Raw genomic sequence first — 25,589 nt, 5'->3', positions numbered from 1 at the left:
GACGATATCTGGAATAAGATATGAGTGGTTTTGGTGAAAGACAAGATGTAGGAAGTGACATTGAGATAGTTTGAGCATATGTGAATAAGAGGTGTACGGATGTCTCATTGAGAGGTGTGAAAGATTAGCTATAGATGAATTCAAGAGCGGTAGAGGTAGAGGTAAGAAGCATTGGGGAAAGGTGATTAGAACAGGACATGACACAATTTTAGAATAACAAGGACATGACCATAGATATGAAATTGTGGAGGACACCGGATACGGATTAGGATAAAGGCTAGTAGGTAGCAGCACATTATCCAGTTATTCATCTATACTACTAGTTGTATTATTGTTCCTGTAGTTGTTTGTCCTTTGATACCCTTACTATATGTTACTTTTTTTCCTAAATTGCTTTAGACTATTTTTTCATGCGTTGATGATTTATCAGAAACAGTCTCACTAACTCTGAGGGTAGAGATAAAATATGCGTACACTACCATTTTCAAACTCATTTTGTGAAATTATACTAGATATGTTGTTGTAAGTAAAAAGTGTGATGGATTTTGTTGGAACACTTTGCCCTTACATCAATGTCATAAATTCCAACTCCAACTCTGATGAAAAGGGCTTTTCAGTAGAAAATCCTCTTCTAATAAATTCATTCGATTTGAATACAAATTTAGCCCGATTAGTAAAATTCGAATACTTCGGACCCTTCCCCGGATCCTGCGCATAGCGGGAGCTTAAGTGCACCGGGCTGCCCTTTTAGTAAAATTCGAATACTTCGTAATGATTATGGAGGATACGCAACCTAAAGCTCCCACCTCCACCATAGCTTTACTTGGACAAATTATATGCAACTATATATTTGGGGCTCAAAATTGAAAAAAGGGGTCAGTCACTCGATAGCCTATTTTGAGGAGAGAAAAAGTGTGGTTCATAGTGTAAAATAATTTGCTTGAATAAATGGTATCATGACACGTGGCAGGAAAAGATAGTGAGACAGTGCCTGCTATCTAGGGGACCTTTTGTCTGCAATCAACTATACATGCTTTATACTTGCATCCAATCATCATTGTCATTGTAATAAGAGTCTTTAATCCCCCTTAATCCTTATCATTCACCACCATAAGCTCTTCAATTTGGGAAACTTTCCATTACCATCAACAACATAAATATAGTACCAGTTCCCTTCTTTTTATAAAAAATTTCCCCCTCACAGGTAGCATTCTCCTTTGTTTTTCTGTACTTGGAAACAGTAGTGTTTAAGCCAGTTCGGCTATTTCACTGAATACCTGATACTACTAAGATCGAAAGAAATCTTAAGTTTTTTCGTCTCTGTTGAGATCTGATGTACGATTGAGACATACTGCCAGCAAAATATCAAACAAGTTCATTTGACACAGGCAATTCAATTAAGTTGTAATTCATAATGTATACATAAAGATGAAGGGAAAAAAGAATATTAATCTACATCATAGTCAAGATTGTTCTAGTAAATTTTCCAAGTACAAATTTAAGATGTATCTTCCAGTAGACAACACATCAAGCCTCTTCTCGCTAGGCTCATATTTCCCTTTACGAAGCTGATAACGATGAGTTACAGCTGAAATAGTGTAGGCTCGGCCTTCAATGGTTACACTCTCTCCGCACTGCAAGTTCTGTCATTGAAATAAACTTTCTATTAGACCAGACACCATAAAACACTATACCCCAATTGCGAAAGGTATTGTTAGTCGTCTGTCAATTCCAAAATCTTGTGTAGGCCCTATGCATGTAGCCAGTTCAATGAATTAGTGAACCATTATTGGAAACATGACAGAAAGGTCACATGTCTTTTGTATGACATGAATGTTGGATATACGAAAAGCATCTGGTGCAGTGTGTGTGGCTAGCTTAGTTTCACGTCAAGCTAAGATGTGGGTGTTACATTGGAACACGAAAAGCACAAGCTTTATGAGTAGTTCTACGTCTTAATGAATGTGTAACAACACATGAATAATAGAATAGTGGTTACATGAACAGGTAAATCACTTCTTATTGACTGTATTTTCTGGTAGATGACCTATGTTTCTACATTCATCTTTCTGGGTGAACCAAAAAGGGAGAAAATAACAAAAAAAAGTTCACAGGCAAGCAGGATCATGAACTTAAATGCTCAAAGAGCTTGATGGCATTATATTCAGCCAGTTGAAAATTCAGAGCTACTAATCACTTTTATGTTTTACAGTGAATCCTGTGATTAATTTCCAATTTTATAGGGCGTCCTCAAAAGGAACAAACCAAGTGGTTTATTTCTTCTGTTCTCTCTAAGAGCAGAACAAGTATGGCCAATTCAAGGATGAACGATAATAGAGGTTTGTATTTATTTTTTATAAGGTAAATAGTTTTATTAGAAGTAGCGGAAACCTCTAATTTTTGATAATAGAGGTTTCTTCATCTTCGATAAGGAACCTCAGAGATCAAAATTTGCTTGTCAAAGAAAATAGGGCGAGATTCATCCCTATTAATAGCATATAACCTTCATCTTGCACACCAAGCACATGGTACACAGGACGTAGCCTTTGATGGGACTTCTTCCTGTTTATCCTTAATGCAGGATACATGGTTTGCCGCCCCACCCCCGGAGCATTCAACCTTCCAAAATTGGAGCTTCACTAAGGAACAATATTATATTGCTTCCAGCCCTAGTTCTCCATAGGACTCGTTCAGCCATAGGGATAATTATGATGCCATCGTTATCATTCTGAAACTTGATTCAGGGAAGGAGTCGAGGAGAATAATTGTTCTGACACACACCTATCAAATACAGCTTTCTATGACTGGCTCTGAATGAAGGACCAGCTAAAGGGCCCAAAAGAAACCAGCCAGATGAATAAAAGACGATCAATAATAGAATTAAAGAAGCCTCAGCCTTCACATCCTAAACACAAAATATCATCAGCTAGTAACACGTTAAGGCTTGAACAGAAGTACAAATGCTTTAGGCAAGTGTGCTAATGCAGACACAACGACCCTAGCACTGGAAGGCAAGCATATCAGGTATCTACCTTTCAGTTATCCGATCTAGATCTTAAGCAAAGATTTGCTAAATGCGGGCCCTTCAATCAAGTAGCGGCCCCACTTTACCTTTTCAACAACAAACGAATCGGGTTAGCTTCACCTACCGTCACTACACCTACACTTTGTAACACTAAAGTCAGAAAACTATTTTTGTCAATGTAAAGTCACTAAACTAACTATTTAAAACACTAAAGTCACAAAACTAGTTTTTTGTTTTGTTTTTTATAACCGGGGTGTTTGGATCAACTTTTGCTCGACTACTTCCACGAGTTACCTGCTACCTCCACCAGCACAATCATAGGTACCGGATAACTCCATCCACCAAGGCTTGACCGGATGGGAAGAAATCACCAAGTGTTTTTTGCCTCTACGGGAAATTGAACCCGAGACCTTATGATTAAGTAGACTTTACTGTAACAAATCTAATTTAGTGACTTTACTCAAGTAGGAAATGCTAATTTAAACCTATGTCAGTAATTCTTTACATATCCTGCCAATGCTGTTTCACCACAAATTTTACGCTTTGCTATAAGTGGAAACGCTCTACCCCTCTGCTTAAGTGGCTGTACTAGTCCACAACTCATTTAACTTTTTTTGGACAAAGACAACAGTCCACAACTCATTTGACTCTACTACCATATACTGCTTTCTCTATTTTCTACCTCTGTTGTGTTGTGTGCTTTTTCTCAAATTGCAATCCTTGCAAAAGGAAGTTATGAATTAGAAGGAAGGAAGCTTTCCATACATCTTCTGTAATAATTTTGATCTATCCCTTCATTCCCAGAATTGACTAATTTACTTCTCGAAAAGTCAAACAATTTTTTCTTGGAACACGATTTTCGAAAATAAAGACTGAACATCATCTCATTCTTAAAAATGGTATTGAAGTATTGGTATCTGTGGTTTACATATAAATTTTATTCTGGAAAATTGTAAAATCATGTTGAAAATGAGACCAAAACTTGGTCAGTTCGACCACTGTGAACTGAATCAGGTCAAGTTTTAGGTGAAGGCAATCGTAAATGATTGGTGTGAATACATAACTGTGAACTGAATCAGATCAAGTTTTGGGCAAAGGAAATCGTAAATGATTGGCATGAATACCATAACGTTGCTGAGTGCTTTGCGAACATAATCTCAGAACTTCATGCAAAGGCATAAAGCTCAAGTTATCCACAACCTAAACAAGAATTATCCAAAGAGATTTATACATAAGTCTAGAATTGGCAAGTTGCAGAGTCATGGACTTTGACCAAGTTATACTCACCTTCATCAATAAATAACAGAGAACTGCAGCATTGGACACATTTATACAGGTCTAACATATGCGAAGGCATCTAATTCTAACAAATTTCACATAAAATCATTTCCTATTAAACCAGCGTCTATGTATGGTATGTGATGTGAGACACTATCACAGTAAGCCAACTTGTGTGCCTTCAAACATCTGCCTTTTTTCTTATGTCATGCATGGAAATTCACCCATTACTCAGCATTCAGCAACAACACAGATTTAGACTTGAAAATTTTCCCTCTTAGTTTTGGTTCTTTCTAAGCAAAACTACAAGCACTTTTAGTAGATTGTACGGACTAATACCGAGAGTGTTATAAGCTTAGTGGTCCAATCACAGAGATAATACCTTTAAGCTATTATACCAACGAGTACCAATACTATATCTTTAATTCTACAGTAGCTTATGTGCTACGACTTATGAAGCACAGCTACGGTCATAGATCAAACCAACCAAATCCTGTGGGTACACTAGCACAATATATTGCTCTTTGGACAGTATAGGTATTTGGAAGGAAATCAACCCAAATAGAGTGTAACGAACATAGAGGATTCATATAGTTGACACTTCTATTAGCTAATGTATCCACAGCAAATATAGCTGACACTAACTAGTTTGGAGTTGAGGATGTAAACACCCATATGAACGTAAAAGGAACATGAACTAATCCCAAAATGTGACCAGAAGAATGCTAAACAAACTTAAGACATTCAACAAAAGCCAATCAACCAAGTATGTTAATTCCATACATAATGAAATTGGAACCAGCATATTGAACACAAAATACATAAAACCCCAAATGAATTACTCTTCACATTTCTAATCCAATCAAATGACAAGAATTCCAAAGTAAAGAAAGCTCTTTTTTAATCTTCCCAGTAAAAGTAAGATGACATTTGGCCTTCTAAGTTCTAACTACTACAACAACAACATACCCAGTGTAAACCACAAGTGGGGTCTGCGGAGGGTAGTGTGTATACACACCTTACCCCCCTCCTTCGGAACAAGGCAGAGAGGCTGTTTCTAATAGAAACTCGGACGACATATGGCCTTTTAACTATATTCAAACAATAAAATTAAAACAGCAATTGCAAGAAAAAGGAGCATTAGCATAAACATACTACCAATCAATCAACTGAGCATTCGAGCCTATACGCATTATATCAAACACAAAAAGAATTGGTTTGAGAAAATGATTCTTACAGAGGGAAGGCAACGTATGCCAAGGTTCTTGGGAGGGGGTGAGATTTCAATGACTTTATAGGGTTGGGGATTTTGACTCTTATCTTTCTCCTTCTTTCTGCAGTAAACTTGGTGCATCTGTGACTGCAATTTTCCTAATAATATCAAAACCCATACGCTTAACAACGAAAAAAGAGATTACAGAGTTCGATTCATACCTTTAAGAATGAGTTAGCGTTAGAAACCATTGCCATTTCCTTAATTCCTTCCTTATCACTTTCTCCTCCCAACTGCTTGTTGTCGAATGCCCTAATCAAAAATCAAGATTTTTATTTGGGTATGTCCAGTTTCTAGGACATCGGTAAAAAAATGTGTTGGAATTTAAAAAGAGAGGCGAGTTTTTTTTTTTAATTTGGAAATTATTTTAATTTTTTTTCAATTTGAAATTAAATTGCGTTGGTGTGATATTGGGCATTGCTTGAGAGGTGATTTTCGACCATTTTGATAAGTAAATATTGTTAGTTTGTACCTATTGCTCATTTGGATTTTTTCGGTCACTGTCGAATTTATTTCAGCAACTGTTGGATATGTTTCAGCAATTACTTCATCATCAGTTGAATCAAATTAGCAAATGCAACTATTGTATATGTTACAATAATTGTTGCACTAATTGTTGCTTATATTTTTTATCAGTTGTTAAAATACATTTCTGCAGCAGTTGCTGAAACAAATACTGCAAACTGAAACATGTTCGGCAACTGTTGTTTTAGATGCTCCAGATGCTACAACAATTAATGCAGCAATTACTGAAACTTTTTCAACAATTGTTGCATGAATTACTAAACAGATACAACAATTGCTGAAATTTTTCAGTAGTTGGTGAATAAACTGCAGACAGAATCAGAAGAAAATTATGACAATTTTTTTTGAATCATAATATAGGTGCCTACATTTAACTCCATCAATAGAGAACAAAATATATGCTGAAATGGATTACAATGGTGAATGGGTTGAGTCCTACAATCGTTATATTTGGCTTTGTAAAAATAAAGAAATAATAGAGAAGATGACGATGATTGTGGATCGAGATATCACGTGTGATAATTTTGCAAATAAAATCATTTCATGCTGTGATCTGAAGTGTGAGTTGAAAGATCTTGTTATCACTTACGTGCATTATAGTGGTGAAAAGCAAAAGGTAGCTCCTTTTAGGTTAAAAGATCAATCTAGTTTGCGTACCTATTTAGATTATGAAGGTAGACTCGTTTTAAGGGTATATGTGCATGAAATATTGATTGAGAATCGTCAAGATCAAGAAATGTTAAATGATCTTCAAGAAAAAGAAAGTATCGATAAGCATACTCTTATTCCCACTCGTACTCCTGCTCCTGCTCCTGAATTTGACCATAATACTCCGAAAACTGCACAGTCATCTAATCGTGCTTAATTTGATGAAATTGATTTTTACATCTGTATGTCAATCAAGAATAAGCAAGAGCTGGATACTACCTTGAAATTTTTTTATGTGAAAAAAGATTTTAGAATGAAAAGGGTGATCAACTCGCGTACCGTATATTGTATCAAATGTGTACATCCTGAATGCAAGTGGTGGCTGAGAGCTATAAAGCTTGAAAGTTCTGATAGATTTTATATCAGGAAGTGTGAAAAATGCATATATGTGGTTGACAACATCTCACGAGTCATAACCCACATGCCACAGCAAAAGTCTTTGGTGAATACTTCAAGGATAGATTTTCCAAAGGTAAAGACCCTTCTACAAAGGATATTATAAATTCAATCCGTACTGAATTAGGCTGCAAGGTTAGTTATTGAAAGGTTTGGAGGGGAACTGAGATTGCAAAGGCTTTGGTAAGGGGGACATATGAGCACGGTTATGCAGTGCTTGATGCTTACCGTTATATGCTTACAATGTTAAATTCAGAAAGTAAGACAGATTTGAAGCTTGATGAAAATAGAAGGTTCAAATATTTTTTTACTGCCTATGGAGCTTCGATTCGTGGTTTTTAATATATTCGAAAAGTCATCGTTGTAGATGGGACATTCTTAAATAGTAAGTACGGAGGAGTGTTATTATCTGCAGTAGCATAAGATGTAATGGATCATATTTTTTTGATGGCATTTTGTGTAGCGGACATTGAGTGTGATGCCTCATATCAATACTTTTTCAAGCAAATGAGCAGCTTTATGGATGATACCCCAGAATTGTGCATAATTTCTGACAGACATCAAAATATTAAAAAGATGGTTGAAATTGTGTTTCATTTGGCTCATTATGGTTGTTGCATGAGACACCTCGGGGAAAACATTCGAAATAACTTTCACAATGGAAAAGCCGTCTACCACTTTTATAAAGCGACAAAAGCATATAGCGTAGATGAATTCAATGATCACTTTAATCAAATAAGAAATATGATTCCGGGGGCCGCCGCACATTTGAAACAAGTTGAATTTCAAAGATGGAGCAGAGAATTTTTTTCGGGAATTATGTCAACTGTTGAAATTGTGTAAACTACCGTGTATTGAATAATAATTGCAGCAACTTCTATATCAGGTGCATGAAACAAGTGCAACAATTGTGAAACAAACACAGCAACTGCTGAAACTGCTATTTTGTATAAATATATTTCAGTAATTTTAATTTTATTAACAATTTTGATTATTATTTTTATAGGTACAAAATTATGATGTCAAACATTGTTGAGTCGATTAACGCAATGCTTCTTGATGAAAGAGAATATCCCATTACTGCTTTTTTTGATGAAATAAATCGAAGATATGAAGAAATTTTTTATGAGAGGCACGACATGTTCATCAATGCATCAACCATTTTTGTTCTTAAGACAGAACGAAAAATTACAAAAAATACTAATTTGGGGAATAAGTTATTGGTTCAGCAAACTGCCAACTACAAGTACATTGTCACCGATCACAATGCATTGCAACGGTTGATTTGAAATGCAAATCTTGCACCTGTAGAGTTTTTGATCTTGACAATATACTGTGTCCACATGCTATGGCACTGCTTCGATGTCAATATGGTGATGATTATGGAAGGCGCATTTATGAGTACTCATCTTCATATTATAAGGTGGAGACATACCTTTTTTGCATACTTGGAGAAAATTAAATCCGTGCCCCCAGAAGATATTTGGGAAATTCCTATGAAATTTTTAGAGAGGAAAATACTTCCTCCGCATGTTGAGCCAGGTAGGGTGGGAAGAAGGGACAAGAAGAGACGAAAAGGAATCGGAGAGTCATTTCTAATCAAAAAAATAAATGTTCCATATGCAAAAGGGTTGAGCATAAAAGTACAACATGCTCGGAGCGAAATGCTCCGTAGGAATAGATACGATATCGAAACTACTTTTGCTGTTAGTGAACTTTTTTAAATTTATATGTAATGTTGGTGTTGAACAATCTTCTTAACAAATGCTTCAATTTTGAAAAAATTGTATGTGTGATTGTTGAATTCTAAACAAGTAGGCAGCCTGCTTCAGTAACTATAGTATATGTTGCGGATTTTTTCTCAGCAAATAGGCAGTCTGCTTCAGCAATTGCTTCACTTGCTGAATAAAATCTCAGCAAGTAGGCAGTAATTGCTGAATAATTTCTTAGCAAGTAGGAAGTCTGCTACAACAACTGCTCTACTTGTTGAGAAAAATCTTAGCAAATAGATTGTTTGCTTCAGTAATTACTTCATTTGCTGAATAAAATTTCAGCATTTGAAAAAAGAGTTTGGGACTTTATTATATTTTAAAAAAGACTAACCCATTTTAAAAATTATGTTTTATCCCATTTAACCTAATAACCTAATTAAAAATATTTTGACTTGGACTAGGTCAATTTTTCACCTTTAATTAGAGATTTATTTTTCATCTACAACTCAATTTTCTCAGTTTCTTCCTTATTATTTTCCCTTCATTCACCTAAAAAAATGGAAAATGATTTTTTGTTATTGAGTATGGTTAGATAGACTTTGTTGTACGGATAAAGTGTTGATCATTTAAAATATCACACGTTCACAAAAATGAATTTAATATAGAATATTTAAATGAATGTGTGGCATATTAAAAGTGATAAAAATAGAATTATAGCTTTCATGATGGACAAGATGCAAAAAATGAGGCAGAGATGATTTATGCATGTGGCGAATAGTAGAATTGTCTCCGTTTGCAATAAATTTTTCTACTATATAGAAGAGTGATACAAAGTGTCACGACCCAATTCCGGGGCCGCGACTAGTGCCCTATTTGGACACCAAACGAACTTACATACTAAATCGTCATATCACAATAGAATTTCAATTTAGTATTTTTTTATTTTTTTTATTTTCAGAACAGAAGGTAATTTTTATTTTAAACGGTCGCGCGTGCAGAAAATATCATATCAAACCAAATGGGGTGAAGGAACACGTATCGCCGGATATGTGCATATATATACAAACATATAAGCTGTTTTGACCGTTATAACAGAAGGGACCGCATTAATATACAAGTCATAGACAAACACGCATACACGATCCATGACCCACACCAATGTCTACAGGCCTCTACCAAAGCATAACAAAAATATATGACGGGACAAGGCCCCGCCGTACCCAAATGGTTAAATACATAAGAGTGTGTACATCAGAAAGACATATACCAAAATGCGGCTCCGAGTCAAAGAAATACTCTGTAGTAGCAGAAGGTGTGCAGCCTACGCCGACGGATCCGGAACGTCTGTACCTGCGGGCATAAATGCAGCCCCCGAAGAAAGGGGGTCAGTACGAAATATGTACTGAATATGTAAAGCACAAGTGTAAGGAATATAAATCGTAACTGAAAGAAATGGTACAAAGAGCACATACCAAACCAGAACATCAAAATCTATACTGAAAACATATGTACATAATGCAAATAAAATCATGCATAAGGTGTAGGAACGTGGTCACCACCCTGACGCTGGTGCCACAACACATCATACTCCGGAAGGTTTCAAATCTCCGTACCAACCCCGAACATATCATATCATCACAGTATGTCATATCATCAGAACATATCATATGCCATATCACATCATGTCACCATAGACGGTACCTGACCCTATGGCGAGGTCTCAGGACCCGTAACACATCATACTGCCGAGTATATTATAGGGCACACGATTACAAAGCCGGCCTGGGTTCTAGCAAACGATATCATAGTAGTATGCACGAGCGGAGTAGTAAGAAACTAATGCAGCACACACACACACACACACACACACATATATATATATCAAACATTTCTGAAATTATGTTTGCAGTCCCAAAATGGGTATTAGAACATAAGGGGACGATTAGGATATTATTATTTTATTTTAATTTTTGTAGGAAAATTCATAGGCAAAAGTTATCCCTTTTATGTTATATAAGAATAAACTAGATAGGACAACTAGGTGAATTTCGGAGCTAGTGAGCCCACCTCCGACCAAGCCGAGGTGGCGTACATAAATTTCAAACATTTGGCCCTACAGAGTCATCTATCAAGGTTGTAGGATGATCCGGACTTATAAGTAGAAGTTACGGATATTTGCACGTTTCTTTTCAACATACATGAATTTTTAATTGAATTTCACTGAATGGATTTCTAGGAAATTTAAGCTCGGATTCTAATGAGTAGAGTTTTTTTCGAGACTCAAATTACAACCTACTACACTTAGGATATGCCAAAAGAAGAAAAGGAAGAGCTTTACATACCTTATCCGCTTCTTACGCTCACTCAAACTCAAATTTCGTTTCTTCCAAAATCTACAAATGGTCACAATTACCAAATGTAAATTATAAGCCTTTAAAAGTTCAATTTTTTTCCTTTACTTGCCTACAAAAATTTGGGCAACACCGCCCCTATAAATTCAACATCTCCGAGAATTTAACTCGGCAAGAATATCAACAACAACACCCACAAGCATACCAACAACATCAACAATTACTACAAAGCATAATTTACACTAATAATCTTTCTTCTTCTTCTCTTTTGTCACATAAGGCCACAAGTTCTACTCCACCTCACCTTCAAACTAATATCAATATTTCATATTCATTTACTAGCTCAAGACCACGTAATCATAATTCGAAAGAAGTTAACATTATTCCATACAATATACAAGAATTCTATCAAAACCATAATCCAACCAAAACTTCTACGAATGTAACGAAACTACCAAATTGCATTGTCTCCTTTCAAATTCATTAAGAATAACAACAATTCACATATTAGAATTCTATTTCCATAATTACACAAAACTATACTAAAATCACATAATTCTCTATAACAACTTATAACCAATTTCAATGCCGTTTCGAATCATTAAACTTTTAGTTACACCATAATCGCCATAACGACACCACTAACAAGCTAAATAAGGTTCAATTCCTCTTCTCCCAACCATCACACCACACGGCCACACCCACCCACTTGCACACCCACATGATCACACACACATACATCACAAGTATATGATTTTCACTTAATTCTACTAGCTACAACACACCCACTTCTTCCATAACATGAGAAGATAAAATTCTTACCTTATTCTTCAAATTCCGACTTGCCACAAACGTAGTTTTCTTGCTTAATTACTTATGCCACGTTGAAAAGGGTCTCGAACTTGACAAGAATTCAAGGAGACAAGATTTTTGGATCAAAGGTGAAGAACTTGAAATTTTTCCTTTTTCTTCTCATAGCTTCGATCTTGGCTCTCTTATTTTTTCTCTAGTTGATGACTTTGATTTTTCTTGAAGCTTCTAGTAAGTAAATGATGTATCTATATAGATGATATATGGGTAATGGGCCTTCCTTGCTTTGGGCCTCAACTCTTCTTATCATTATTATTATTTTGTTTGGAGCCCAAAGCTATAAGTCTTACTAGTAGTTCACAAAACTAGTTTTTCAAAATTTTCAATTTTGCCCTTGGCCTTCCTCAATATTTCCACACCAATTTTTTCATGAATATCACACCGGTACTAATTAAAATAAATAAAATAATTCACAATCTCATTCTTTGCAAGTCAAAAATATTTTTTCCTCTTTCCGAATGCGCAAAGGTGCGAGATGTCTCTTTGGTCCTGACTTTCGAACCATAATCTAAATCGACGTACGAAAACTAAATAAATTAAATAATTTGAGTTATATGTGATGATAACTCACATATAACTCTTATTTGAAAAAATAAATAATATATTTGGTGTTAATGGAGCCGAGGGTCTTTCGGAAACAGCCGTCCTACATAGGTAGGAGTCAGGTCTGCGTACACTCTACCCTCCCCAGAACCCACGATGTGGGATTTCACTGGGTTGTTGTTGTTGTATTTGGTGTTAATGAGTTTCTTTTCCGCGGGTATTAACTAGTTCGAAAGCTATAAAAGAGACACCACCTACGCATTTTAGAACTCATCACCATCATATTACAGAAGCCCGCTTACCATATACGCTACCGGCGCATCTTAGAGTACGCCACCGGAATGCTGATCTTAACTGCCTCGGTGACGATGTCCGATGAAAACCCAAAACCCTGCTTAAGTCTTCCGCTGATCTGTCTGCAGTTTTCCAGAAAGAACTTGTTGGTAATCAATTTTTCCGGCGACCAGGTAATGCTACTGTTCTTCCCATCCATTAAAAAAGAAAGAAGGAAAATTCGAGAACTCGGTGAAGTTATACATGGGTATTCTTGGAACCCTAAATCAGATTATCTTGGAATTCGAGACCTTGATTAACTTGGAATTCTTGCATGCATTCTTTTTAAGAAAAAAAAATCAAGAACTTGTAGTTTTCAAGAATATTCTTAAATGCATATTTTAAGGAAATCAAAGAAATTGTAGTTTTCAAGAATATATTGGCATTGCACCTATCAAGAAATATTTTGAAGAAAATTATGTTGTTAGTCTCGCAGTGTGTGTCAAGAATTTGTTTTTTACTTTTTGAACAGCCTGGATGTTTCAATACTTCTTATGATTTACTAGGTAATGAATGGAAATTTGTGGAGTTGTTTTGGTAGTTCAATTATAAAAAGTTGTGATTTGTGTATTTTGAATGACGACAGTCAATTGGACAGACTTTCGTAAATGCCCTCAGTGGCCATTTTCCTTTGTATGGTCTAGAGTTTTTTATTTTTTAACATGGTCTAGATTTTTTGATTTTGTGCCATGTAAGAGAATGGGGAATTGTATGTTTTCTAATTTTGTTGATGTTTTGAGGATCGATAGAGGTGGGCTGCTGAGAATATGGCAAGTCGTGCTTATATGCAGATTTAATCACTTAGACTAGTCTCACAAAAGGCAGTGAACGGTGGGGCTCTTCAATGAGTTCTTATGTTCCTTTGTTTGCTACTTCTGATGACGATGCCATATCCTTTATATGAAAATTGATATACCTTTTCTCCTTGTAGTATGCTGTTCCGTTCGTATATCACAACTCTATTACTTTTTTCCATGAGATTTATGGGACTGTTCTTTTTATGTTTGTTATTCTTATAAGTAGTTACTCCTGGTTTGAACTTATCCCACTTTCCATCAGGTATCTGTTGCTATAGGCATTGGGACCTTCTATGTGAAGGTGGATGACGATGGTAAGTTTTAGTTTCTTTGACATTGATCTAATATATTTTGATGTGCAGAAAGTTCTGTTCAATTTATTATTTAATTCATCATCTGAAGTTGTACTTTCTTTTGAAGGATGTGGTGTTTCACGAGATGGACTGGTGCTGATGGGAGAAAAGTATGGTAATCTTTTTGCAAAATGTTGGACTGCCATCAACTTTTTTTATAGTATTGATGTTGCTGAACATAATTTCTTTTGCCTGACAGCTATGATGTTCATAACTTGGACTGATTGTTGTAGTCTATAGGATTGCATGCATCATTACTCATCTGATAAGCTGTTTGACAGTTTGTTGTTCACCCACATTCTCAAACCTTTTACTACACTTTATAGCTTATTCTCTTCAATATTCATATTCCTCCCTCTGAAGGATATATGCCTGTCTAAATGTGGAAACAAAGCATGACAAGCACTTCTTCTCAGACTAGTTATTCCATTCTGAGGAATCAATAACAGTTTATATCAGTTCGGTGCACCATTTTGTTAAAAGCAAGAATGATTATTGAGGATTTAATGTTTTCAAGTGTCATTTGTGCTCATTGTCTCTTCAGGTCCTTTTTATGTTTTAAGTGGGTTGATTATAGAAAGTGAATTATGAAATGTAACTTATAAGGGAAGAGCTTTTTTGTCCTAATACCATCAGTAACATGACAATGCTAGAGGTTCTCTCTTTTTGAATTATAAGGCCTTGAAGCTTGAATAGCTGCCAACTTAATTTGGAAAGCTATTCATGACATCATTCATGCTGTAGGAAATACTCCGCTAGCTAACAAGATTCTCTTGCACATGTTTCCTAAGAAAATAATTGTTTTCTTGATACTACAGGTTCCATGTTATTTTTGTGCGTCAATCTAACTGATGTTGATCTTTTAGAATTGCTTCAACAGGTTAGTCCATGTACACTAACTAGCTCTCATATTTCACTCCTTCATTTAATTAACTCTAATCTTTCTCGTGTGGACTGGTGCTGATAGGAGAAAAATATGGTAATCTTTTTGCAAAATAATGGACTACCATCAAATTTTCTATTGTATTGATGTTGCTGTACATAATTTCTTTTGCCCGACAACTATGATGTTCATAACTTGGACTGGTTGTTGTGGTCTATAGGATTTCATGCATTACTCAACTGATAAGCTGTTTGACGGTTTGTGTTCATTAGTTTTTTTTTCCGCCGATGTCACTTAAGCTCCCGCTATGCGCAGGGTCCGGGGAAGGGCCCGACCACAAGGGTCTGTTGTGCGCAGCCTTACCTTGCATTTCTGCCAGAGGCTGCCCTTTTTGTTCTTTTATGTGTTGTTTGTGGTTTTACTTGTAATTGGGCAAAACTTGTATGACTGTACACAACACAAAATATTGATGCTTACATTTTGGTTTTGCTTTTATTATAAAATGTTCATGTACATCTCTTTCCTGGTGCTTCAGTTACAATAAAATACTTTCTTTACCTGTACCGCCTCCCCAAAAGAAAAGGAGCAGCTTTGGGGGGGGGGAGATGAAATATATTTTTTATTGATCACTACTGTATCTAGAGATGTTTTGATTATTTATTCTAGCTGAAGTTGAGCTGGAACATACATGTTGGTTCTTAGGTACTTCTAGCCCAGCTTATGGAGACATTGACAGAAGGTGCATTTCAGTTTCGCTGAAACAGGTCTAGTGTTTCACACGCCGCCTCCATGTTTTATTGTAATTCAGGTCAGTAGTACCTTCTAATCGATCTGCTCTGCTATACAATAAGTAATATGCTCATGAAACCAAAATACAACTATAGATGAGCTCTGCCTTCCAATACAAAATGTGTACTCGAGATTGAGCACATATAAAAACAATGTTGTACGTGATATCATTTAACAAAACCTTTAAATGTAATTGTGTTCCTTATGTCTCCAGGAGTCAGACAAAGGATACTGGCATGTACCAACTGCCTCACAACTTGAATCTGAAGAGGAAAGGACGTGGTTGTGCATTAGGCGTGCCAATTCACCTTTGGCAAATCAAAACTCTGCCAGTGTAAACATATGTAAGTGCCTTTTACCAAAAAAAATGGTGAACTGATATAAGATAGTGTTTTGTGAAGTCTGACGGATTGACCAACTGACCTAAATGCCAAATTTGGGTCAAATATCCTCCAAAAATACCATGTACATGTTGAGAATATCATCTTCTAAACTTACTGATCCCCATTCCTTATTATTGTTTTCTAGCTAAAAGAGTGAAATATCAAAAGGACACTGGATATAGCCTTAGGATTTGAATGAGTGATTTGAACTCAAAAACTTCGAACTTGCTGTATTTTCAAACTTCCCCTCCCCAGCTCTATGAAATCTCAATTACTTATAAACTTATGTGTCATATACACCTTTCTGTTTGTTGTCCGTTCTTCTGTTTTGTTGTATATGCAATATTGCGTGAAAGAATTGTTGGAGACTCTCTAATAAACAACCTTGGAGATGGAATGTTAAAAATAAACTTAATTTTAAGGTATCAATGTATTGGTCGACTGTTGTCTAAAAATCAACAACTTATGGGAGCTGAATCAGGTTCCACCCACAGGTATTTCCAATCAACTAATTAATGTGAAATCTAATCCATGACCAAATTAGCAATAAAACACCGACATGCACTTCAGAAATCATGTAGAAAACTTCCCAAAATTCAAGATGTGGCAAAATCTATTCTGAAACACATGAACGGCCGAAAAAACAAAGGTAGTTCCAGTGAGCTTCTTGATTCCAGATTTCTAGCAATTTCAGTTCTGTATCTTTTTTAAATTTCATGAGTACCTGTTAATTTTCATATGCAACCAATTGTGCAGTGGCTATGTTCTTTGTTATTTTTACAGACGGTGGCTATGTTGCTCAAATTCCCAGAAAATGTTTTGCTCCCTTTCTCTAAATTACTTCCATTTCTCATTCCTTTACTTGCAATCTGCTTGGTTGATTTACTTCACTAATATCATCTTTGTACAAGTTTTAAGTGAACACTCATGTGCCTGGTAAATTGGTGATGCTTTTGTATCTTATATTCATGACTACTTTTTGAATTTGATCCCCAAGGTATTCTTGGATTGGAGAAAGTCTGTAGTCTCAAGATATTTCTCTTTTGGACACATGTGGCATGCTTAAAAATCTGATCCGGGATTAGCAGCAAGTGGTTATATTGAGAATTAGAGTTCTGATTGCGAGCAATTAATTGAAGTGTTATAGCTGAGTATCATAGTTTCTGTAAACTATACAAAGATTTGAATATTTTTTGGCATGTGTTCTTCTATCTTTTCACATTATAATAAGAATGCCCCCGTGATTGTTCTTAGCTATTTTTTGCATTACAGGAGTTACATTCTTAGAAGTTGGTGTATCTAATATTCTACCATCCAAACAACTGATGTGCAACATCTTCGAGGTAGGTTCTCTTTTCATTAATATGGAGATCCAGATTAGCAATGATGTGGCCTACTAGAATGATCAAAAGTTTTCTGGGGACAATCCCTGTTACATCAATACGATTTTCCTTGCATTGGCTGTAATAACTTTTATCTCGGACTACCTCTATTCCCTTCTTTCTTTAGCTATGGTGAACAAAGATTTGAAATACAAAGTTCCATTCTCTGTTTTTTTGGTACGTCGGACTCATATTACAGGTCTCTACCAATGAAACATTTCATGTCTTCTTCTAATGTCTTATGGTGTGATGTTTCCAGAGGTGTGACATAGACCTTACTCAAATCTAACTCCATTGGGCTGTTATACAATACCAAACACATTTAGAAGAAATGGAATAAGTAGAAGCTAAAATGATTGATAGTTTCAAATCTTACAAATTATATCATACACATTAGAATTATGCCCTTGATGAGTTGCAAACACCCGATAAAAGCTATTCTGAGACTGTCATCCTTATATTGGCATTTTGTGTTATAGCTAAATATCCAATACCACTGTCCTGATAGCTAATTTATGTCTTTTTTCCTCGTTTTGCTTGCGATTGGACTCGCTAATGTGTTCAAAGATTAGAAGACGATTAAAATCCTCATTGTGGTCTATCTAAATCTAAAGAGCATGCAGAAGTTGCAACAGCAGAAGAAACCCACAGATTGTGTTGTTGTGGTTGAAGAGCTATGGTTTGTGATTTTACCTTCTGAAAAATTGTATCTTGATTAATGTGTGTTCTACTTTATTATTATTCAGTTTGTTCAATTGGTTGTGTGATATATTTAGGTGGAAAGCTTCGAATTTTTCAGCTCTCAAAAGAACGGGCCTGTGTCATTCTTCAATGTATAGAATCAGAAGTTGTTTTCTTGCGGTAAGCTGAAGCACGTAAAAGAGTTACCAAGGTGGAAATAGGCTGTCAGAACATGAGAAGCTTCAAAAACTTGTTTTAAGTTGCACATAATATTGCTTAGTATAAGTAAAACCTATACTTTAGATCCAAAGTATATGTGAACTTAAACATTTATTAACAAATGTGTATGCATTAGTATATTTGTCAGATCAATATTTGCCTAAGTAGAAGTGAAAAAAACAGTAGGCGGAGAATCTGCAAAATCAATTGATGTATGCTATTTTTGGGCGACTTAAATAAGATAGAGTTGCAGAATGCTTTTCATCTTTATAGTTGAATTGGATGTCGTTGGATTAAATTAATTCAATTTCCTTTTGCTCTGTGTCTATTGTGAAAGTTAGTTTTGTATAATTGTATAAATGTAAGTTGCAGTGTTGGGCCCATGCTAAGCACGGCCACATGCCATCTAATTTGGAAAGAAATATGACGTTAATAGTGTGGCCAATGAACCTCTCGTGTGGTCCAGGGATGTCAATGTTTCAGACTCCTCCATTCTTGGATATCCAAGACTGCATTTGGTGTTCCAAACAATTCACACTTTTGCACCCCAAGATTTGATTCCTATTCCTTTGGCCAACCAGCAGTATCCATGTCAGAGAGCAAAGGCTTACATTAGTGTCCTTTTTCTCATGTATAGGAGCAGATGCTATAAGATTATATAATGTTCAATGTGCATTACTATATGATCTACATCGATCTGAAATCCATGTCGCTCTTTTGTTAAATATTAGTACCAAGTACTATTTGTTCTTATTTTATATTGTTGGATATCCTAAGTGCTTAATCTAAGATCAAATTTGCAAACCAGGAAACGGAAGTACACCACCTTTGCTCAAGAGCTCTGGTTTTGGAAAGTCTGCATTTGGTTAATCAGAAAGGAAAGTAGAACAGCATCATACAATCCATTTGGGGAATGCAGACTTATCAAGATAAAAGCCATGACGAGTTGAGGTTTGAGGACTACCAGTTAGGTGCTAAAGGTATCCTTAACTGTTCTCATATATTAACAACATGCTTTTTAATTTCTCCACTTGTGCATTCTTGATAACTGAATCTGGGCATGTTCCTTTCGTATTCTTCTTTTTTGGTAATGTGTTTATGCTTCTTTGTGGGTTTCATATGTTGGTTCAAATTAGTTGATATATAGTTTATGTGGTTTCATTTATTCTTCTCCATATCCATGATATATACTTGAGAACACGAAGATCTGCTTCTATATATTGAGAACACTTTTTACTTCCAGCAATTTTTCATGTTTATTATCGCGAAGAGTTCTTGGTATTACACTCTCTCCTTTTCAATTTTTTTGTCCGATTTTGACTTGCTGGAGTTTAAGAAAGTAACGAATACTTTTGAATCTTGTGATCTTGAAATAAAGATATGTAGAATATACCGAAATGTGCTTTAATCTTTTGATCTTAATAATGCCATGTGAAAGTTGGAATTATAGAGTTTCCAAAACAGGAAAGAAGCATTCTCTTTTAAACGGACTAAAAAGAAAAGTAAGACAAATAAATTAAAACGGAAGAAGTTCATAGACTACCATAAATAATCAGGTGGACAGATAGATAGTGTGCACTCGTATTACTCTGGAATACTAGTAGTACTCTTATTAAACTTCCCTTTGAAAAAAACTATCCTTAGACTTTAAAAATTTTAAAGCTTGGTGCAATCTTCCGAAGTGCTAGTAACTTAATTAAAAATTTGACTACCTATTGTCACGGTATTTATTCATCTTATGTGGATTCAGATTCTACTTCTTCAAATATGTTATTTCTACCTTTATATGTGCATATCTTCCTGTAATTAAGTTGATTAAACGAATTCTTTGGCTCTGTCCAAATACACTCAGAAGAAAGACCACTTAAGCTGTTGCATAGGAATGATCTACATACACTCGTTGAATATGTTATTCCCATGATTTCTCTGCCAATTGGATTAAGTACAGCTTTCTTTATCGCCTGTGGTCCAGGTGAGGATTGAGATATGTAGATGCTACACCCAATACTGCCAATTTCATGAAAGGGGAGATCATATTTACTTTTCTAGAGCAGCGAGGCGGCTTTGGAATTGGCTGAAAAGCTAAATCTGCTCCTTGTGAAAGTAGCTATGAACATTGAGCTGTACTTTTCTCCATAAATGTCGGTAATAACTGCAATATCTCAGTGGGATTTCTTGTGCCAACTATTGATGCCTTGTAGTTGTCTTTAATTAGTGATTAGCAAAATAAATGCAATCTGTTTACCTAACTGCAGGGACATTAGCCTTTAATGCAGCAATGAATGCTACATCTAGTCAAACACAAAGCATATCTCCGGGCTCATCCACTTTACAAACATTTGGAAAGAAATATGACGTTAACAGCGTGGCCAAGGAATCTCTGATGAGGGATGCCAATGTCTCAGACTCTTCCATTCTTGGATATCCAAGAGCTCCTGCATTTGGTGTTCCAAGAAACTCACACTTTGCCACCCCAAGATTTGATTCTTATTCCTTCGGCCAACCAGCAGTATCCATATCAGGGAGCAAAGGCTTACTTTACTTTATGTCCGTTCAATGTGCATTACCATATGCTCTACATTGATTTGAAATCCATGTTGATCTTTTGTTAAATATTAGTACCAAGTACTATTCATTCCTACTTCATATTTTTGGACATCCTAAGTGTTTAATCTTTAGATCAAATTTGCAAACTAGGAAAAGAAAGTACAGCACCTTTGCTCAAGAGCTCTGGTTTTGTAAAGTCCGCATTTGGTGTTAATCAGAAAGGAAGCAGAACAGCATCATACATTGCAACTCCGGATTTAGATTGCACAATACCTGATGGTGCAAAAATTCAATCCATTTGTGGAATGCAGACTTATAAAGATAAAAGCCAGGAGGAGTTGAGGTTTGAGGACTACCAGTTAGGTGATAAAGGCATCCTTAACTTGTTTTCTTATCTGTAGCTAACAAAGAAATTTACCTTGTATTTCATTAACTTTTTTGATACTTCATGGATGACTTTGCAGGTCAGAAATGTGGTTCTTCATGTGGTATTTCCGGTACACAGGGATTTGGTATCATCGACAACACACGGCCTTTCATATCACCAGTATTTAACCAAGCAACTGTTGATCAACTTTTTTATTCCCTTTTTCCACGTACATTTGTAGGGGAAAGAGCAGAGGTTGACTCTCTATCAGATGAAATTTCTACAGCAACTGCATCTACCCCATTTCCCATATATTTCCCCCCAATACATCATTGTTAAACTCTCGTGGCACTGGAAGTAGAGTGGAATCTACTGCCTCAGATGTTTCTTTTTCTCCGTGGATCCATTCAAGGCCGTTTGCACCTTTAAATCCATCTTCCAATTCTTCCACTACCTCCACCTTTTCCCCATTAAGGAATCCATGGTCTTTATCAACATCTGTCCCTCTATCTCCATGTTCAGTCTCACCTTCCACATATCCTTTGTTAGCAAAATCATCTGCCCATGTTTTTGGTCGAAAGAACTCTTTTTCTCCCACTCCTGTCTTAACTACAGGAGGCGCTCCACAATCCACATTATGCTTGCATTGCCTAAAGCAGTCTCAGCCTACTCCACCAGGACTTTGTAATGTTTCAAGCACTCCACTTGCTGTGAGTCAAAATACTGTAAGTGTTTCTCAACGTATATGCAATTAGATCTCATTTATATATATATATATCTGCCATTTGCTTTCTGTCATAAATAATATAAAAGGCACCTTGTAGTCTATAAAATCGGTAAAGGACTTCTATTGTGATGTTGTACATCTAAGTTGCTGCTACTCTTTGCAGCCTCTGTTCTTTGGTCCTCTGTAGCCAGAAATGACTCCTAAAGTTGGAGCAATACTTCCAACAACCAACGCTTCTCACCCATCAACAAGTACTTAATGCAGTATGTCTTGCTCTTTTTGAAGTTGTTAGTATGTTGGATTGTAATCCATGTAACTAATCCTCCCAGCACCTGTTTTTTTTTAAGAAGGTGCTAGTTGCTCAGAAATTGGACAAGGAATTTGTCAGCCAAGTATCAATGACCAACAGTGAGTATCAAACTTAACCATCTATTGTTTTACTTTACTGCGTGTGTTATTAATTGCCTAATTTTGACTTCTAGACTTTCCTGACATTCTTTTTATTTCCGCTGCCTCAGTTATTACTTCAGAGTCTCGTTTTAACCTGATCGTTTTATTCTTCTTCTGTCTCTTCTTTTTTTGCCTCTGTGATCCTTTTATTTGTACTTTCTCATGCAGTAGCAATACCTTAACATATTTTCAGGTCTTACTTTCCGAGAATCATGGAAGTGAATGCGTCACCAATTATGCCTCCTGCTGAAATACAACCTTCAGTCCAAATCTCGGTTGAGCACCCGAATTTGGCAACATCCATCCAGTATGGAATTTCTGGTTTACCTGTAAGTTTCACATTTCTGAACTAATTATAATTAATGTTGCTGCTGGATGTGTTCAATGGTCCCAAACCAAGTATCATACTCACTAGCAGTTACATGATGTTACTGGGATGTCTCATTACTATTGCTATAAATGTTATGCACTTTGAATGACAGATTTATTTATTACCTTTATTGTGTTGTAATTACTGATGCTTTCCTGTCAAGGTAGATGTAACTGCGTCTAGTTGCTGGCCTTTGGCTTTATATTTGTTCGGTTTTACTGCATCAAGTAGGTTTATATCAATTAATTCCAGTATTTCTCCAATAAGATATAAACATTAATATAGTTGTCCAAGTTCCAAACAAACTCTTCAAAGTATCAGGCATGATTATGTTTTTATAGCTTCACTATGATTTTTAAACTCATATTGGTTATGTTTAAGGTGAATACAAAGGTTATAGGCTATTATGAAAGATTCTCCTGTTGTAAGTTCCAGGTTTCTAACAACCCTGCTCCGGTCAGACGAAGATCTGCGTTGATAATTCGGAATTCATCTCTAAGTCAGCATAGGTTGCCACCTCAGAAATACAAACCTACAAGTGATAAACCAAAGGTGAGAAGTATAATTTTATGTGAGACATGTTTAGTAGTTAGTGGGCATGCTTTGTTTGATGGACCAAAAGTTTAAGTCAAATAAGATAAAACACAGATCATATGCAAAGATTGCAAGTAGGGGTATTCTTTTGGTGAAAAAATATAGGACAGTCCATATTTTCCTCTAATCCAAGTGAAACACTTGAAAATTTAACAGGACTATAATATTTGTTTATGTAGGTACCCTTTTTCATGGATAACGAAAACATTTCTGGTGTACTAAGGACAGAAGTCATCATCATTCCAAGGGAAAATCTAAGGGACTGGGTTCGTCCTACCTCAGAATTTCCACTGGGGGCTGATTCATCTATGAACAGTAAGCTTTCTTTTTTAACAAGCGTTCCTTTCGTTGATTGGTTCAGGTGGTTTCTAATAAATGCATAAGTCACTTATCATAGTTACGTGTAATGTTTTAATGGATTACTTAATATCTAGTATCACTTTATGCCTGCGCCATCAAGATCCCATTTCCTTAAAGCTCATTGCAGGGAATCTCTAATAAGTTCAAATTATCAAATTAAAACCAATTAGCTTCATGGATTGGTGATTCTTTGCAAGACTTTGGACACTAGAAAAATTATCATCTGTTATCTATTTGAGTATATCCGAGGATATAAAAGTTGACTTGCTATTTTACAAATTCCAAGAATTATGAACCAAACTAACCAAGTTTGCTATTTAATTGCGTAATAATTCCCTTTTCTGTTTAAAATGTAGGGATGCATGACAGAGACAAAGGTGATAAGCCCAATTTAGAGGCTGAAGAGATGCATCTTGTTAATTGTGGTGATAAGCCCAACTGATATATTTTTACAATTTGCTCACTTTGAGTCTGTCCCATTTACTTCTTTTGTGCTTATTCTGTCTTAGTAGTAGTCTTCCACCTTCTCCTCGTCCATGAACATGATAAATATTAGGGTGGGAACCATTAAACTTTCAAATAATTTTATAAAGATGTGTTTAGTCCAATCAATTAGTAATTAGTATTTTTAATTTATATAATATTTTTTTTATATGATAGAGATAATCTTTTCATTCTGTTTTGTAAAATTTAAAATTTTGGGCCATTTTTTTTATATAAAATATAAATTTATAGGATGTTGTGTGGTTCAGGATTAATATTTCAAAGTGATTTTGAATTAATATCTCAAATGATGTAATAAGTTTTATTGTTGGAAAATAATTATTTTTAATATGAACAAAATAGTGAAATAAGAATAAGAAACTCAAATAATGTTAACCTATTTTAAAAATCATTAATAAAAAGGGCATTTTTTATATCTATTTTATTAGTTGAAAAGTCATTTTGAGCTAAAAATCTAGAGATAGAAATATTTTGAAACAAAAATATAGTAAAACATAAAATGACCCATTCTAAATAATTCTGATAAAAAACATACATTTCTCTTATGTTCATTTGATTTCTTGATTTGTTTTTTGTTGTTTTGAATTTTCTGGCTTTCTGCATTGTGGCTTGGTGAGCTCATTTTTTTTTTTGATTTTCGTGCACCTCTGGAGCTGATGTGGCACCTTCAACTAAATAAGTAAGATATGTTTGTAAAAATTTTTAATTCTTTTTAAATCTTCTTATTTTCTTTATCTTGAAGAATACACGTAAAAAAAATTAAATTTCTTTTTCCTTGTATTTAAACTTTTTAATTTTTTTTATTGATTTTATTTTCTCTGTCTAGCCTTTTGATTTGATTTCAAATTTAACTCCAAATGCCTTGTATTTAAAATAGGTTAATTTCGTATGAATATCAAAATAAGAGAAAAAGTTCAAATAAGACATAAAAAAAATTAAAATGTTAAAAATAAAGGATACTTTTTAATTATTTTATTTTTAAAAAATCACATAAGTTTTTAAAAGAAATTAAAGGTGAAAAAATAAGAAATAATGAAAGAAAAAAATTAAAGTGGAGAAGAAATTAAAATAAATATTTTACATTGAAAGAAATGAAAATAATTAAATATATATATATAAGTTTTAATATCAATAATTATGTGTACTAACTAATTATAAAGTTATCAATT

At 35.1% G+C, this 25,589-nt stretch overlaps 2 protein-coding genes and 1 long non-coding RNA gene across 4 annotated transcripts; 2 read left to right on the top strand and 1 right to left on the bottom strand.

Annotated features, from left to right (window-relative positions):
- Positions 1-1,352: 1,352 nt before the first annotated feature.
- LOC129875085 (uncharacterized) lies at positions 1,353-5,889 on the bottom strand. The gene is made up of 3 exons (XM_055950515.1): positions 5,738-5,889; positions 5,541-5,663; positions 1,353-1,643 (listed from the first exon to the last, which is right to left on the bottom strand). The coding sequence occupies exons 1-3, from the start codon at positions 5,771-5,773 to the stop codon at positions 1,464-1,466; spliced, it is 339 nt and encodes a 112-aa protein (XP_055806490.1). The 5' UTR covers positions 5,774-5,889; the 3' UTR covers positions 1,353-1,463.
- A 7,010-nt stretch (positions 5,890-12,899) lies between these two features.
- On the top strand, positions 12,900-19,303 carry LOC129874900 (uncharacterized). Of its 2 annotated transcripts, XR_008763032.1 has the most exons (10): positions 12,900-13,148; positions 14,074-14,125; positions 14,232-14,279; positions 14,983-15,044; positions 15,750-15,855; positions 16,051-16,180; positions 17,492-17,562; positions 18,169-18,280; positions 18,378-18,462; positions 18,638-19,303. It is a non-coding gene; the product is annotated as an uncharacterized LOC129874900 (long non-coding RNA). The 2 variants fall into 2 exon arrangements; XR_008763031.1 differs by having other exon boundaries at positions 18,378-19,303.
- Positions 19,304-19,366: 63 nt separating this feature from the next.
- Positions 19,367-24,599, top strand: LOC129874899 (nuclear pore complex protein NUP98A-like). Its single transcript, XM_055950284.1, is given in 11 exon segments — positions 19,367-19,481; positions 20,757-21,032; positions 21,181-21,420; positions 21,513-21,710; positions 21,713-22,140; positions 22,306-22,393; positions 22,490-22,550; positions 22,786-22,921; positions 23,398-23,514; positions 23,736-23,871; positions 24,273-24,599. Coding segments are annotated over 11 exon segments (1,833 nt in total). The 5' UTR covers positions 19,367-19,414; the 3' UTR covers positions 24,359-24,599.
- The last annotated feature ends 990 nt before the right edge of the window (positions 24,600-25,589 follow it).

Source organism: Solanum dulcamara, chromosome 11 (genome assembly GCF_947179165.1).
Source record: "Solanum dulcamara chromosome 11, daSolDulc1.2, whole genome shotgun sequence".
In the NCBI taxonomy this organism is placed as follows: Eukaryota; Viridiplantae; Streptophyta; class Magnoliopsida; order Solanales; family Solanaceae; genus Solanum; species Solanum dulcamara.
This window is presented reverse-complemented; position numbering and strand designations above follow the sequence as displayed.